Source organism: Drosophila mauritiana, chromosome 3R, assembly GCF_004382145.1.
Source record: "Drosophila mauritiana strain mau12 chromosome 3R, ASM438214v1, whole genome shotgun sequence".
NCBI classification, from domain to species: domain Eukaryota; kingdom Metazoa; phylum Arthropoda; class Insecta; order Diptera; family Drosophilidae; genus Drosophila; species Drosophila mauritiana.
The window spans coordinates 27,403,368-27,420,486 of NC_046670.1; the positions used below are offsets into that span (position 1 = coordinate 27,403,368).

Genomic DNA, 17,119 nt, shown 5'->3' on the forward strand with positions numbered 1-17,119 from the left:
ATGCCGACTAGACAGTCTTTAGATATTCATGAAATATTTGCTGGTAATTATGAGCTCTGTGGTATTGTTTGTAGTTTCTTTTATTCTCGGTCTAAGCTGGATAGCTGAAGGCTACAGAGATCGCAAAAACTATGTAACCTCAGTGGAGGAGAAGATGAACCTGCTGGACAAAGATAGAGAACTCATTCTCGTACTCGATAGTTATGCAACTGAGCTGAATGACAAAATCATCATGTTGAAAAGGTGATTTAAGATATAATTATTTTACAGCTTATTCATTTTCTTTTTTAGAATAGTTAAAGAGTTTAAACAGCCTTTGGAAAAGGCTAAAAACAGGGATGAGGAGTACTTGTCCAATCCCATAAATAGCTTATCCCTCCTGCGGCAGATGCACGAGGATTGGGAACCGGTGGAGAAGCTCTTAAAGCAGCCAGTGGGACAAGGTAAGATCTATGTTCGTGTTGTATATTCAATATCTGAAAATAATATCAGAGAAAATTGCATTAATCGAGAAAATGCGAGAGGATCTCCCAGTGGAATACGATCTGATGGAGGCCAATCAAGCCATGTATCGTATACTACATACATACGATTTGGAACCGAAGGATGTGTCTGCAGGATTAATTGATGGAGTTCAATACAGGTTAGTCCGATTAGTAAATCCCTTTAAGACCAGTAACATAGTATCTTCCATATATAATAGGGGTAAGATGTCTGCCAGTGATTGCTTTACCATGGGAACATTCTCCTTCAAGGCGGGAAGCTACCAATTAGCATCAAAGTGGCTGAGTGTAGCCAAGGATTTGTTGGTGGATCAGCCACGTAAATACCATGAGGTGATGGGGGTCACCAAGGCGGATGTTACATTGCTACTTGCTCGCTCCCTAATAGCCAGTGGTTGGTACACGATGCATCCTTTATGAACTCCAATCTAAAGATGAATCTTTTGCAGGCAATGTATCCAATGCAACCGACATTCTAATGCGGGATTCCATGTTTGGTGAAGCTGGTAGTGCACTTACTCTACACTTTTTGAGGAACACACCAAAGCCAAGTATTAACTTGGAGTCCTGGGAATCCGATGAATCCTTCAACCAACTCTGTCGATCCTCGAGCAAAAGGCAGATGGGTGAATCCAAGCCCTCGAGGCTTCACTGTCGCTATAATACCACTACTACGCCCTTCTTGAGACTTGCCCCCTTTCGAATGGAAGAACTTTCTCTGGATCCGTATGTGGTTTTTTATCACAATGTTCTAAGTGATCCTGAGATCGAAAAGCTGAAGCCCATGAGCAAGCCATTCCTGGAGCGTGCGAAAGTATTTCGAGTGGAAAAGGGCTCTGATGAAATAGCTCCCAGTAGATCAGCAGATGGCGCTTGGCTTCCTCACCAAGACACCGATCCTAGTGATCTGGAGGTTTTAAACCGCATTGGACGAAGAATCGAAGACCTTACGGGTCTAAATACTCGCAGTGGAAGCCAAATGCAGTTTCTAAAGTACGGTTTCGGGGGTCATTTTGTGCCACATTACGACTATTTCAACTCAAAGACTTCCTATTTAGAGAGGGTAGGCGATCGAATTGCCACGGTGCTCTTTTATGTAAGTATAAAAGATAGTTAATAGTTAGTTGAAAAGCCCTTTTATCCGCTATTTACCAGCTTAACAATGTGGATCATGGCGGAGCCACCGCTTTTCCCAAGTTAAATCTGGTTGTGCCAACTCAAAAAGGATCGGCATTGTTCTGGCACAATCTGGATAGAAAGTCCTACGACTACGATACACGCACTTTTCATGGCGCCTGTCCTCTGATATCTGGCACAAAGTTGGGTAAGTTTGGAAGCAATATGATTACTAACTACCAATTCTTTATTAATTTAAATTTAAATTCTGCAGTTATGACACGCTGGATTTACGAACTGGATCAAATGTTCCTTATTCCCGCAGTACTTCCTCCTCGCCGTCGAAACTTTAGCAAATCACTTCTTAATCCATTCTAACTTATAGTTGTACCCCAAAGCATTTCATAGTATAAACTTAATTACCAATTTTAGTTTGTATCAAGGCCGTATTTATTAGTTATTTTCCCACTATATCAGAGTAGTTTTCCACTCAATTTTCCCCCCATACCTTGAACATCAATCCGCACTCGATTCGCTTTCTTGGCCGGCATTGGTCATCAGCTCACTGCACCATTAAGTGGGCAATTAAATTCAATTAGCCGCAGCTCTCCACCTCTTCCAGTGAAACTTCCCTGTGGTTCTGGCTGCCATTTATCACGCCTGGCTGAAGGTCCTCCTCCTTTTTGGACGTAAGTCACCCAACCATTCCCCTCAAGAGTTCTGTGCAAGTTTGCACTTCGATTTCGATTGGCGCTGCTAATAATTTTCCAGATTTATTGTTTGCTCGCATCCTGTTTGCTTGGCACTCAAAAGGAAAGTTTTCCAATTCCATTGCCTTGCCGACTTGGATTTCAATTAAGATTGATGGCGTGCACTTTTCTCCTTGCGGAGCGCAATGCATTTGTCTTGATTTCACCTTCCCGAATGGAGTCCTTTCATCTGCCAGACAACACATGTATGCAGGTTTCTCCCACCCAAAAGGTAACATCGGCAATTTATCAAAATTTGCGCACACCCTGCGGATGAGTGATGTGTTCGAGGGGCAGGAAAGTGACTACAATTGGCATGCGTAGTTTCCTGCTTTCATTTATTTGTTCGTTTTCTCGCCAAGAGCGATGGCAAAGGAACATTATTAAGTTTAGGTACCAGTCGGGTGATGTGTCTCACTTAAAAAGTACCTTTGTTAAATAGTCAAAGGTAGAACTAGTAATTATACATTAAATGGGTTAGTACTTGTACTTGTATAGTTAGTGAGGTAGTATACTGACTTGTACCTACCTATCTAGCCATGGTGGTGGTACGGCAATCTCTCGCAATCTGTACTTGGCATAAATTGCTTTTTTCAATGCCGACGGCTGCTCCTGTAAGGACCTCCCATCTGCTCCACCAGGTCCTGCTCCTGCACATCCTGTCACATGCGGAGCCAAATGTCATTTCAGCAAAATCCCTCAAGTCGTTCGTCTGCCCTTTTTGGTCCTGTGCGCGTAGGAAAACATTGTGCAAAATATGTTGGCAACATTTTTCTGCGGCTGCTTAAATTGCATTGGGAAATAGGTTGGGGAGCTCTACAAAAGACAATGTTTCTGTGGTGAAAGGTGCATTTGTTACATCCGGGGAATTTGTGCATATGATTTTGGGTATCACGAGTTATGTAACTCATTGTAGTTCAAATGTTCGATAATATGTATATTTTATAGGCATCTCCAAAACTTCTAAGGGATTTTTGGTATCTTATCTCTGCGATAGATCTACAAACCAAAATCCTTAAAGGGATTTGCTTTCATCCTCCGCTTGTTGCTCTTGTTCTAATAAAATTAAAATGCCAGCCATTTGCACTCAACGGCAACTTTCCTGAAATGCGATACTCTGAAGTCAAATCTCCGGAACTTCGTCTCCGTTGACTGTTAAAAAATTAGCAACAATTTTTCAGCATCGCATCAAAACGCGCCCGACTGTCAACCGCATCCCGGCATGAATCCACCCCCTTGGAGTCCGGGAGTCCTCGGAATCCCAATCCAAGTGCCACTTATCAAGGAGCTGACTTACTTCCAGCTACACCTTGTTACACCCCTGCTCGGGAAACCGCGCACTTTGTCATCTGGGAACATCTCCTCTTCCATCCGAGGGGTAATTTGATATGCTGTGGCTTACATTTTTTATCCACCATTACCACAAAACGATTTACTTCCGCGTGGCAATTTGCTTTAAATTTTTATTTAAACAACAATTTGTCGAGCGCGGATAGAGATTTCCGCTGAAAGATTTGTTTGTGCAAAAAGAGGAGGTGGATTGGCGGAGGGGGGGGGGAAATGGGAAAACGTTTCCCACATTGCCAACTCATTGATGCACCTTCAACGTGGCCTTCGCTTCAAGGATCTCTGGCTGCAAAGGACGCTCGACAAATTAATTTACTCTAGACTGCGGAGACAGTTGGGCGTGGTCCTGTCCTTGCTCCTTGATGAGTGTCCTTCGTCCTCGCTAAGGATCTCGCTCTAACAATTGAATACTCTTTTTGAGAGCAGTAAAAGTATAAATATTAATGAAGAAACGGTTTCTAAAAGTTGGTATACCAGAATTTCAAATTATTCATGAATGTATGTAGTAGAAATGCGAGATAAATTATATATTTTATTGAGTTGAGTGTATTTAATCTCTAAGTCTAATTTGAAATGCCTTTTTGGTTATGTGTACTTAAAATTGGTCTCGTGTTCGCTGGTGTCTTTTCCTTTTCTTTCGTATCCTTTTTTTTTAAGAAAGTGCTTTTCCACAGATATATTTTATCTAAAAGCTGAGACACGCCCTCAGAATAGACTTTTTTTACCAATGGCTCTCCTTGCGTTTAATGATGTTGATGTTTTCCGCGGTTCTTAATTTAATTTCTTGCACCTTGGCTAATTGGCAATTGGATGCGCTGGTGCTGCTGACAGTTTCCACTCAAGCATTTCCACCGCCCCAAATTTAAGCGCTTTAAATTATCCCCAAGGATGTGCGCGGTGGGCGGGGGGAGTGGCTGGGTGGCTGGTCCAAACTCCTGGCGTTAATGGCTCTTTTATGGCCGCCACTGTGCGGTGCCCGCTTCTGTGGCAGCTGCAAATATTTTGCCACTGCACGGCCATCGGAGCGGGGATGCCCGGATTGGAGGGCAGGGGCGTGGCACGGTGGCAGCTTGTTCCAGCTGAAATCTAATCTATGCAAGTCCCTCATGCATCCCTCGGATACCGCTCTCCATCCAGCGAGACAACTATTTTTTCGCTTGATTTTGCACTTTTTTGCTGGCGCTGTTTGGCAGCTTAACAGTTAATTGCCCCTTGAAGAATACCGCTCCGGAGCTTCGGAGCCCCACTGTTTCATGCCGGAGTGGACTACAATAGGACTACCTATGCGGACACCGAAGGACACGGACGGACAGCTGGGCTGGGTCCTGTCCATGCTGTGGTTGTACCCAGTACTTTGGGGCATGATGATGCGTACTGGCGATTGCTGTTTACTCCGGACCACCTTGCTCTGTTTGTTATTTGACAAAAGGTATCCCTTGGTCCGAACCCCACCTTTTGTAACCAGACTGGTCTGCGTCTAAACCCGTGCGTGTGTTTTAATCGGTTTGACTTTGTTGCCTGACCTGCGTGGGGTCAGCTGGGAAAGGGGCAGCAGGAGTGCATGGGTATACGGTTGGATACGGGGTCAGGGGGTAACAACAACAAGGACATACAACGTAGGCAGTGCCGCCCGCAGCAGCAGATTGAATCCTAATCGAGGTTTTGACTTTGGTTACGTTGCGTAAACACGCAACAACCGGCACACACGGCCCCCACATCTTCCCTTGAAATATCCTTGCTGCAAACAGTGCAACGTGGCTCAAGGACATTTTATGGGAAGACCGCTTGGTTCGTTCCTCTGCAGTAGGCTTTACTGTACGCCCTGCAGTGCACTTTATTGTAGCATACTTGCAGGCAGCTGTTGTTTGCTTGTCCTCGGGCTTTTCGATGGAAATGTTGGTGGCAGGTGGAGGTGATTAGGACCAGCTTAACCCTGTTGGTCCTGTTCTCATCATGCCCAAAAATATTTGAAAAAGATTACAAAACACAGTGTGTATCACATGAATTTCAGTGAAAATTAAGGGATTATTTGCAGGGTATTTATTATTTTTTAACTCGAAAAACAAATAGGTTAACCCCAGTCCTTAACCCCCCAATTCCAGCTTTAAATGCACTTTTAATCGCCGAGTGTTTGGCCAGAAAGTAGAATCAATATTTAACCGCGTCCTGCGTTTGAGGAGCAGCTGTTGAGAGGCGGCCAAATGTGGATGCCCCACGTTGAGACAGAGACGGGCAGAGCATTGGAGAGAGAGATGGGTGTAGAACGCGGGAAAGAGATAGTGAAACTTCTGACAGTTTTAAGTTTGACTGGGGAACTCTTCTGCTGGAGCCGGAATATATGTGTTGGCAACTTGTGACACAAAGGCGCCTTCTCCATCTACATCTTCAACTTCAATGCCTTTTCACCCCCTGAGTTTTCCCTCTTTTCCTGGCTTTTCCTTACGTATGCAACTATGCGCTGACTTGACTTGTCCAACTCCTCTGTTTCCTCTTTTTTCCTACCCAACCTCTCGGCGACCTTCACACAAAACTTGAGCAGCACGTAAGCATTTTCAACCCCCCAGAAGGAGTTCTCCCTCCCCTTTACGACTGTCCCCCCCATTTGTACATACATCAAAAATTTTGTTATGTCTTTGTACGAATTTTGCTTAAATTTTGCTTTTACTTTTCGTCGACTTCTGCTGCTGAAAAGGTCAGACATTGTCAGTTAAGTGTCCATGTCCAATTCGAAAAAGTGTTGTCCAAGATTTCGAGTGCTTTTCACAATTTTTTAGAGCTCCTTCCACTTTTGTGGCCATGCCTTGTCTTCTGGCTCTTATTGAACGCCTTTCGGTTAGGTGTCAATGTGCGAAGCGGAATTATGGCAAATGGTATTGGAAAACTTTGCCAGCTCTCGTCGTAAATGGATATTACAATTCAGTTCGACTGAGGGAAGAAAAGGGCGGAAGCTGTGGACGAAGGTAGTGCAATATGTGTATGAAAATTGCATAAACAACGTACTTGTAAGGAGGAAAGTTTCATCTATGATGTAAATTATGAAATTTAGTAAATAAATTAGTAATTATGGAGTTCATGTTTATTGGGTCCACTTTTTGTATACTCTTTTCTGTCTACTCCTTCCCTTCGGTTTTAAAATGGGTGTCATTTGCACAGCAAACTCCCCCATTGCCTCGATTAACTTGCCTTATCAGAAATCCAAAACACAGACCAAAAGCACCGTGACATAAATCACGAAATCAACAACTAGCGCAAAACGGTATAAAAATCAAGTTATGGGGGCCAGCAATACAGATTTTGATTTATTGGCTGCTGGCGTGACTCTCTATCTGAACAACCATGCCACATCCACATGCCAAATAGGTGGGGCAGAGAGTGGAGTCCTACCAAACCCCCTAAGTAGACAGCTCAAAGGCCTAAACGAAGCGAGACCAACGAGAAGAACATGCGAAAACAAAAACATACAGAGTGGCACCAAAAGCGAGGCCAAACAATGGCGAGCATTTTGATTTGTGACTTGCGACTTTTCACGTAGCGACCTCAGGCCCACACACACGCACCGGGAAAATCTCCATAAAAAATATGAAAATAAAAATCACGCAACAGGATATTGAAACGTCACACATATGCCACAAGTGCGAGAAGAAAGGGGGAGTGCTGGGTGGAAAAGGACTTCATTCGGCATTAAAACTGTCAGTGGCGCAGATTGCCTGCGGTGGCTAAGGACACCTTCGCACATGATTTATTTGCAGCTGCATTTCGATTTGGAAAATGTGTGCGTGTGGTGTGTGCGCTGGAAAGTGAAATGGCGCAAAAAAATGCGCAAATTTCCCGTAAACAGTTGCAGTTTTCTTCGCCTTATTTCGATCCCCCCAGCGAGCACGTGCCTCCGCAGAGTGGGCGAGGTCCTGCGACCTGCCTCCTGCGTCCCGGTTGTCCTGGCCAATTGTCAGCCAGACGGCAAAAGGCAGGACTGATTGGAACTTTGAGCCTGCAGCTTCTGGCTGGGCGGACGTGCAGCGAAAGTTTAAATAAACACGACCAGCAGTGCGAATCGGGGGGCATTTTCCAAACGGAGTGGGAAAACAAATTAAAGTTGCGCGAAATGACAGGCGATTGCTTGAACTCGACAGGATGCTGAGGAAAATATAGTTGATAAGAACAGTTTTTGTGATATTAAAGTATGAAAAAGGAGTTAGGTACCTACAAAGATTGTACACTAAAATCTCTCTACAAGGCCCACTTCTTTAAGGTCCTGCCATAGTTCACTTGTGCAGGGAGTAAACAAAACAATGTCCTGCCCCCAATTTCGCTCCACCCCCTCAGAACTCGTCGTGTGTGCCTAGCCTGAAAGCATATCCATTTCACGCCCAAGTGCCGTGGCTTCCTTGGAACCGTGTGTCAAATCCATTAACCTTCTGTTTACTTTTCTACGTCCAGTAGCCGCAGCAGGGAAAAAATCAAAAGGAGCGATGCTGTAGTGAAAGTGTTTTGTGGGAGAAATTTGATACTTTCGCCAAATTGCGTTGCACACTTGAGGTCCTTGGAGTTCAGAAACGACTGCTTCCCCACGCCCCCATAAATCTTACCTAGGCGTGCGAGAAATGGAGCGGGAAATAACCGCACAGGACCACCCATTCGCACACATATCCTTGCAGCAGTCGAGCAACGGCTGCTCAGAAATGAGTATTAAGTTGACGTAAATTGCGGTCCATTACATTAACCAGAAGAAGGGACTCTGGAATTGGGGACCGAAGGTTGGGGCTGCCAATTAACCTCGTGTCTCTGTTAATTGCTTTTGTAGTTTCGCTTACAATTGAACAAGCATCGATGTTTTATTTATGGGAAAACAAGGAATCGAGAAAAGTTATACCTAATAGAAGTATAGGATGTTTTACCACGCTGTTTTGATTTCTGGTCTAGTGATCCCCATATTCAATTCTTTTCATACAAAGAATAGGCTGACTAAAGCCATTCGTTTAAATCCTTTTACAGATCGTTAAGCTTTCTTATATATCATGTATTTTGCTTACCTTCTTGTCCGCAGATGAATATCTTAGCCCTCCGCCTGAAAAATACGGTCTAATGGAATTGAAAAACATAAATCCGCATCTGTATCTCGCGATAAAATAAAAACTCAGCGCGGGCATTAAGCAAATGAAAACCGCATTGGGGGAAAAACAAAGGAAAAGGCAAGGAAAACGTAAATGATTTAAGAACTTTATCGGACATCAGCGACCAGCAGGAAAAAAGTGGTCAAAAAACAAAAAACACGGCGCTCGGAGGATGGAGTGCAAAGGACACTTGCCAGGAGCTTAAATAGAACGCTTGTAGGTGATTATGCAGCACATAATTTATGCAGGCAACCAGGACTCAGGACAACAAAACAATGGCCATCCTGTTGGAGGAGGGGGAAGGGGAGCTGGCGAAACTGATTTAATTAAGCAGGTGATTAAAGTTGATGCCGGTTATTTGTAGCAGCCAAGAGCGCAACAAGGATGGTCCTCATCGCATCCTGTTGCTCCCTGTGCCATCTCCTGTTGTCCTAAATGGAAGCGTGAAAAGTGCGAGCAAAGTTTTCCGACAACGGAACTGTTCATTTGGTCTCCTTCCAAAAAGGCAAACAATGCAAATTTTGTTGGCTTGTTGCAGGGCAACATGGCGTATGCGCAACTTTCTGTTTACAGAGCGGGAAAAGGTCAGCAAGTGCAGTCAATGGAAATTAAAATTCAATTAGAGGGGCTTCAAGGAGTAGTTAATATTGGAAATGTGGAAAATTACTTAAGAGCATTCTAAACTAAACATGCTGCAATCGCGAGACTTTTGATGTCTCCTATACAAGAGAAAGTACTTGTTTTTGTATTCCACTAAATCTTTAAAAGTGATTCCAATGGAAATTCAAGTCACAGCAATGGGGAGGCATATGATATCTATCTGAACATTTTCATACTTATGAGTGCTCCATGAAAGTGGGAATTGCAGTCGCTCCGCCCCCGAATTTACTGCGACCCCTGGACATGTGCTTCATCATGGGTTTCGGTCCTTGTATTTTACACAAAATCGATTCGGTCCCGAGGACAAGGCCAGAACGCACTCGACAATAAAGCGCAAGAATCAACAATTATGTTAATTTTCTTTGTGGGTCAATGTCTCGCTGTGTGTGTGCATGTGCATCTGTGTGCGGGTTGTATTTTACGGCTATATCTTGGGCCAACTGTCAGGCGAAGACAGCTGCAGTGGCTAAAATAAATTAACATTATTTATGAATTTTCTTCTCGGCTTCGCACACGATATGCTCCATGTTATGTTAGGCTGCTGCCCCTCAATTTCCCCTGCTGTTAGTTAACAGCGAAAGTGGAGAGAGCCTGCCGCACTGCGCATGTCCTTCGCTCACACCTCAGAGCAAATACCTAGACACGTGCTTGAAGTCTGGCTGAGATATATAATATACCTTACGCATCCACCAATCTACCTGCGTCAGTAGCCCCCCTCCCCCGTGCTTATATATGTACATATCTGTATATGTATACCTGCTTTAGGTGTTGGCCCATCGTCTTCGTTTCGTCGTCGTTTGGCTAGAAGAGTGCGGCATGTCGAGATATAGGTGCCAGCTGCGCTGCCACCTCTCTCTCTTACCTGTGGGAACCCCCTGCCCACGATTTCCACCCGGCGCCACCCCCTTTCAGTTACCCAGCTGCAACCTCAACCGCAAGTAACAGTTGTTATTCGTCGTGCGTTTTTCGTTCGTTGGCTTTGCTCTCACAGATCCATTCACACATACACAACCAGATGCTATGGCCAACACACGCACACAATCACAGCCAGGTTGTTGCCTGTGCTGCTGTCGCACTCGCTCTTATTGGCTCATATGGGTGTGCTACCTACGCTTTTTAAGGTGAGCACGAAAATGTTGGCAGCCAACCAAAGTTGAGCACCTTCGAGGGGTTTTCCACGAAAGGGGGTGGGGCTCCATGTGTTTTTCCGACGGCCACAGCAAAATCGCAAGCTAGTGGAAAGCATATTCTTATTTCGATTTTATCGCAAAGGTAGAAGCTTTTTATTTGATTTTTGCTGGCCTAATTGTATTGTTTTTCATGATTTATTACGGAATTTATTCTTATGTTTCCTTTAACTTTTCTCTATTACGTAGTTATTTTCCAATATTTTTCCTGTTACCTCCCTCCCCCTCCCAAGCTTTATGTTTCCCATCAACGTCATCGTCATTTTCCCTCGTCGTGTGCTCGTCAACGTCGTCTGTTCTCATCTGTTGGTTCGGCTTTCACCTTTTCCTCCGCCGCTTTCCCCGACCGCTTTTCCACCGCCTTCCCTCCTTCGCATTTCCCAGTGTGCGTGAGTGTTTGTGAGGTGCTCTCAGCTCGTCTGGAGTTTTTGTGTAGCGCAGGTTTAGGTGCGCAGCTTTCGCTCGTTAGGTACTCGGTTTTTTGCCAGCTTTTCCTTTTTTATTTCCACTTTTCCACTGCTGTCTTAGGTAAATACAAATGAGAAAGCGAGAGAGAGCGAGAAAGAGAGACGAGACGAGAGAGAGGAGCAGGTGCGCCGGGAAACTCGAGCTAACTAAAACCCAGCCCCTGCTCCTGCCCTTCTCCTGCTCCTGCTCCTCTCCAGAAATGAAGGTGTGTCTCTCCGAGTGCGTTAGGTGCTCCGTTTCGTCAGGAGGAAAATGATGGGGGAAGACGGAACAGCGGGGGCAACTGTGATTTATGCCAGCCAATGGTTGAGCTCCTGGCTACGTGTGGTAGGTAAGTAGGTGTGACACCAGTGTCGCTCCGTCTCCGTCGCTCATACGCCACGTGGGCTAAAAAATGGCGACTCGGCTACTCGCACCTATGAGCGTTCAGCTGCTCGGGCCACTGGAATGGGGAAAACTTTTCTAATTAGCTAGTGGCCAAGGGATAGCGGGCGGGGCGGGTGAAAACTAGGAGGCAAATCATAATATAGGAGCGAGGGGAACTTTTCTTTTCGGCCCTCCGCTGGCGCGCCTCTTTATGGATTTTTCGACTGCCCGCTGCTTTATTTTCCCTTGTTTCTTTTTTGCTCTTCCTCCCTACAGCTTTTCACATTTTCCCCCATTTTCTTGGCGGTGTCAGTGTCCTCGTTAGGATGCTGGAGCATTTTCTTGTGCGCAGCGATTTTCCTTCTCTCATTGTTGCAGATAAAATCGATAGCTCTTTATGGCAATTTAATATGACCTTCGTGGCTTACTTATACACATAAATTCCGTACTTTTGCTAGCCTCTTTATGGCCTCCCCATCCTTGTAGGCTGTTTTTGTTTATAATGCTGCGTTTTTATTCGGCGTTCTCTGGGGCTTTTTGCAACTGCGACTTTCGACTGTTTCAACAGGTCGTATGCGCAATCTGTTGCCACCCATTTCTCGGCCTCACTTTGCCAGAGGTCAGCGAATTGACATTGAACTTCGGCAGCTATTGAACTCTTTCTTTGTGGCCTGAATTCGACGCGACCATCATAAACAGATATCTCAAGCTATTATCAATGTATTGGGTCGCATCACGGATAAAGGATTTCGCATTTCTTTAAGATCTCTTAAAACACAAATATTTTCCAACACATTTTCCAGATTGCATCTTTTATCGAATGTATATAGATACTATATACTCTCACTATCTGAGCTGGAATATTACAACGACCTGGAGATGGAAAAGTGCTTTTGCGGATTAAGTCAAGCTTCATTTGTATAACTATACCCAAGTATTTAAAACTGATGTTTAAAGCGGAATGTTAAGTATTTCAACTAAAATAACGAACTATTAAGAATGGGAGTATCAAATACCTTAGCAAAAAGTGATTCGATTGACAAATACCTTCCTACAGAGAAGTGACCCTGGTTATGGTGGTCCCAGTCTTTGGATGGCAGCGCCCTTCCAGATTCCACTTTGAGGTTTGTCTGTTGGCACAAGAACATGTCCCACACTCCCCCATTCCAGTCCTTCTCCCTGGGTTCAACAATAAGTCAGGGCATTAGTCGCTTGAGAAATTGTCTGTTTACCTTGTTGGCCAGTCGCCTTTTGCCGTTTCCAGTTTTGCAGTTTGCCAAATGGCACTCAAAGCGCTGAAATATGAAAAATGAGACGCAGGAAGCGAAATTACAAGCCGTGGCCAGGAGTATCCTTCCATCCGGTCATCCTGGTTTCCTGCAGCACCTCCAGACTCCAGAAAAACCCGCAGAGTGGAGAGACCCAAATGAAAAGTTGAAGTAATAATTGTGCGGCGGAGGCGACGACGACGACTTCGCCAGGGGCAGCCTTACACATTTTCATTTGGTCATGTCCGGTGGTGTCCGACGATGGGTAATGTTTGTCCAGACGACCCCAAGTAGCCCAACACACGTCTCCACGGCCACTGACTCACACAGCTGCTGCTCCTTGATTTTTATACGTGGTATCCGATAACTAAGAGGGTATATTGGGACCTCTTAAGGCTTGAATGTTTCTGAGGGAAAGCTAAAAGTGTGCAAGTGGAAAGTTCTATGGATAAACGTTCAAGGGAATTAGTAGAAGGCTAGTACCAGGTATTCCCGTAGTCGAATACATCAATCATATTTTTCCTTTTTTCACTCTCCGCTTTCCATCTTCGTGTTCCAGCACTCTGTCAACGGCAAATGTTGCCAAGGACTGCTGACCACTGTCCATGCGAAGAGGAGCAGGCAAATGGAAAATGAGCAGGAAAAGCCAAAGGGAAGCTGGCGGGGCGGTGGAGGAACAAGGAGCAGGGACACCTCTAAGTGGGCTTCATCAGTCGCGCTTCGCTGGGCGCCGGCAGCGTCATAATCGTTCTGTTCTGCTCATCTTTTCGCCGACTTTCTCTCGTCGTCTTTGGTTTGTTTGCCGCCTTTTGCGGTTGCCGGTTTTGGGGTCAAAGTTCAGGCTTCCACTCTGAGAAGTCCTCTGGTCTTTATTTATCTTTAAGATTTTCAACTCAGTGCACAGGTTTTTTGTCCACACTCTGACTTATGACCACAACAATGCGTCAGTCTGGCTGCTTAACTGGCCTGAAGTGTGCACTGCTAAAAACGAAAGGGCTCTTTTTGCAGTAATCCCTCTATAAGACACCCAAGTCAAAGGGTTATTTTCCTAATATTTGTCATTATAAATGTAAGACATATAGGCAACTACATCTGTAAATACTGATGTATGGCTTTCTTTCGCATTTTCTCAGTGCAAAGTGTTTGCCGTTTTTGTCACTGTCCACTCGCAACTGCCATTCACAGTGTATCCTCGCAGGATATGTGAGAGTGTGTGGCTGGACTTGGACCGTCGCTAAGTGGAAACTGTAGTTTTTCTTACTTACGTCCTGGCAGGAGAGCGCGGCTCATAAAGATTTGTGTCTGCGCTCTAATGTCATAAGTCAAGTGCTGGTCGCAGTTCAAGAACTCACGTGTTCGAAGGAGTAGAGCCACCTCCGTGACCCCATATCCCAGTGCGTTTCCAATGCTTCCCTCTCCTCGGCTGAGAGCACAAACTCTTTCTGGAGTTTAATTGGGAGAGGGCATTAAGCAATTACTGCGAGCTACCTCGAGTGGACTTTTGGCTTTAATTTAATTTGTCACACTTTGCGAGTGCAGACAACTTTACACTATGGCCACAGCAAAGTGGAGCAGCTGGCAGGGTCCCCCGGGAGGGAGAAAATGGGGATTGTGGTCTGGCACAGCCATTTTCAATTTGACTATGCCGGAAGTTACCTGCTGGTGCCAACATCTTACCCACACACTCAGCAAGTCCGGCACTGAAGTCATTTCCTGCGCACAGGACGCCCTCCTTGTTCCCATCCTGCGTCCCGAGTCCTGTCCAGAGTGGTTTTACGAGCAAGTGTCCCATGTGGCCAGCAGGGACTAGATTAAATTGGCATCTTTTGTTGTGTAGTGACTTTGTTCTCGCAAATGAGAATGTGAGCAAATTAAAAGTTGGCCAACTAGGGAGTAGGTGAGCACTATGAGTGGCTGTCCAGCCTTTCTCGGCACTTCTCCATCGAAAAGGTCAAGCCATCCATCAAGAGAAGAACTCTTAATAATGCCTCGCTTTTGCAGGCTTTTCCGGCGATTAATGAAATATTTACAAGCTCAATTGGGCGGGCAATGAAAGCTAATTAATCGGCTGCCAGGCTTTCTTTTCTTCACGGCTGAGGAGACTTTCAAAATCTATTGCAATGAATACTTAAAGTCTTGAACTGAACAGTTTGTCGTGTAATTGAAAAAGTTTGAAGCCCAGAAATAGTTGTCAAGAAGGTTTGAAACAATTCGATAAATGCAAGTCTCTGTTGCATTTCCACTTTTGAGCATGCGGTTCAATCTGTAGCTTGAACTTTTCTTACGAGCCAAAGTTTCTTGTGGCTCGTAGGCCTTGTATAATGCAATTTTGGGTTTGGACGTATCTGATTTCGGTCGGTGGTGGGTCAGCAATTTATGATACGCACACTTTCAATTTCCCTTTCGATTTTTCTGGCCACTCTCTAATTGCCCTATACGCATGGCATACCATATGAACCGAGCCAACGGGGCAGACGGAACAAAACAAGTTAATTAAACGCTTCCGTTTTGCTCTCGCTTTTTGCATGTTATCAATGTCCTGGCATCACTGGGTCCTTTAATTACGGAGATTTGTATGCGGCTGCGGACTTTCACTTCTGTACATGTCTCAGCTTACGTCTCACATGCTTTTGGGGACGTTTTTATATGTAAATTTATTATTTATTAACATTAATTATGGTGGTCAGTCGAGTAATTGAAGAAGCCTTTTTCCTCTAGTCGGCCATTGAGCGTGTCATCGGGTTTCTTGTGCTGATGTCAGCGGCCTAATTAACTGACCATTTGTGTGCTACACACTCTGCAAATTTTGAAAGGCTAGGATTAGAGAGTACTATTTACCAGTTCAAATTGGGAGTAGGCCTTTTGATATGCCTGGCATAACTGAAACTTCATTTGAATGCTTCCTACATGGCAAAATACGAGTCTTGATTTATTTTCTGCATGTTCTGATTATTTTATTGTAGCTAAGCCTGATTTATATCTCAGCTTGCTGAGTCCATTTTTATTTGGAATAATTTTCTGTTACCACATCGCAAAATGGAGTAAGCTTGTAGATAGCATAGATCTCTTAAATGTTTTTAGACCCTATAACCATATTATAAATTCTATAATACGAGACACAACAGATCCTTCATCTCAATCCCAGTGTTGCGCTGAAAAGTAGGCAATGCTTTTAGTGCTCTAGGTTTGCTCACGCATTAAACGGTTTAACATGCAATTAACACGGTCGCACATATGTGTTTGTGTAAGTTTGCATACGCACTTGTTGTCGTACGTGTTAATAAAACTAATTTGATTAGCTAACTAGTGTAAGTAGCGGTTTCCACTTGTCTGTTTGCCTACGCCAGCCACTAAAGCCCGAACCGCCTCTCATTTTACCCCTTAGCCGCATATCCTGTGTGTTTTGCGATACCTAAAACAACAAGCTGCCTGTGTTTTTGGTGGGCTTTCTGGGGTTAAACGCGATGGGTGGGTATCGCACACGTTTGGCATTAATTTAATCCTTCCGCAGAATAAAGTGATACCGCCACTAACAAGGCAAACACATTAAATATTTATGCAGACATCAGCAAACTCACACATGTACGCGTATGTGAAATTAGTCCTTTACGGCTCGCGTGTGTGTGTCTGTGAGACTTTTAATTGCTGTCGTCAAAGGCTGAGGTAAGAATAATTGCAAGATTGGGAATAATGTGCCAAGTTGTGTGATGTGAGGCGGTGGCTGATTACATCAAAGAGCAGCACCACACACAGATAGATACTCACCCAGACAGCCGCACTTTGAAGTGTCAACAGGCAAAGGACGAAGCCGAAAAGGAGGCGACAAAAACAACAACATAGACGTTATCCATCATGGGATCTTTCACTTTTGTCAGCGAAATAACAATGGCCTCTTAATTACACCAGTGTGTGTGCCTCTCTCCTCGGATGTGTGTGTGTATTTTTTCGTGAGTATGAGTATATGATATTAAACACTGCGGAGAATCAGCTGTTTTTCCCAAATTAAAACCATCCTAATGTCATTCTTGGTATATTAAGCTTAATCAAGTGATTAGTGATAGGGGTATATGCAATTGATCTAAGCCTCTGACTGTCATTTGGCACTACGCACATCTTTCAGTGTAAAATGCAGCCATGTGCTGGTGTTTGTTTAGTCAGATGTTTGCTCGACACTTTCCTTTGGCCTGGCTTTGCTTGGCGGCATTTGGTTATGGCCAGCACTTGTTGGCAAGTTTTCTTTTGGCCTTTTTTGTCGTCGGCTGCCGTTTCCTTTCCTTTCCTCGTCGGCCTTTGACTTTGACTTCGCCTGGCTTTGGTATAATGAGCACACATCTCGGAGGAGAG

The 17,119-nt window shown here is 44.6% G+C and overlaps 2 protein-coding genes across 3 annotated transcripts; one reads left to right on the top strand and one right to left on the bottom strand.

Annotated features, from left to right (window-relative positions):
* The first annotated feature begins 49 nt into the window (after window positions 1–49).
* Window positions 50–2,050, top strand: LOC117143625 (prolyl 4-hydroxylase subunit alpha-2). Of its 2 annotated transcripts, none has more exons than XM_033308397.1 (7): window positions 50–243; window positions 292–443; window positions 493–643; window positions 704–897; window positions 953–1,599; window positions 1,659–1,827; window positions 1,894–2,050. In XM_033308397.1, the coding sequence occupies exons 1-7, from the start codon at window positions 50–52 to the stop codon at window positions 1,995–1,997; spliced, it is 1,611 nt and encodes a 536-aa protein (XP_033164288.1). In that variant the 3' UTR covers window positions 1,998–2,050. The 2 variants fall into 2 exon arrangements, with proteins under 2 accessions (XP_033164288.1, XP_033164289.1); XM_033308398.1 differs by having other exon boundaries at window positions 169–243; window positions 297–443.
* Window positions 2,051–12,362: 10,312 nt separating this feature from the next.
* On the bottom strand, window positions 12,363–15,715 carry LOC117145685. Its single transcript, XM_033311427.1, is given in 5 exon segments — window positions 12,363–12,380; window positions 12,524–12,686; window positions 12,740–12,753; window positions 12,755–13,193; window positions 13,259–15,715. Coding segments are annotated over 3 exon segments (255 nt in total). The 5' UTR covers window positions 12,868–13,193; window positions 13,259–15,715; the 3' UTR covers window positions 12,363–12,380; window positions 12,524–12,558.
* Between the last annotated feature and the right edge of the window lie 1,404 nt (window positions 15,716–17,119).

Coding starts and splice junctions, on each gene's coding strand:
- LOC117143625 (XM_033308397.1), top strand. CDS start 50: ATGAGCTCTGTGGTATTGTTTGTAGTTTCTTTTATTCTCGGTCTAAGC. Junction 444..492: donor AAAGCAGCCAGTGGGACAAG/GTAAGATCTATG, acceptor AAATAATATCAG/AGAAAATTGCATTAATCGAG. Junction 644..703: donor ATTGATGGAGTTCAATACAG/GTTAGTCCGATT, acceptor CATATATAATAG/GGGTAAGATGTCTGCCAGTG.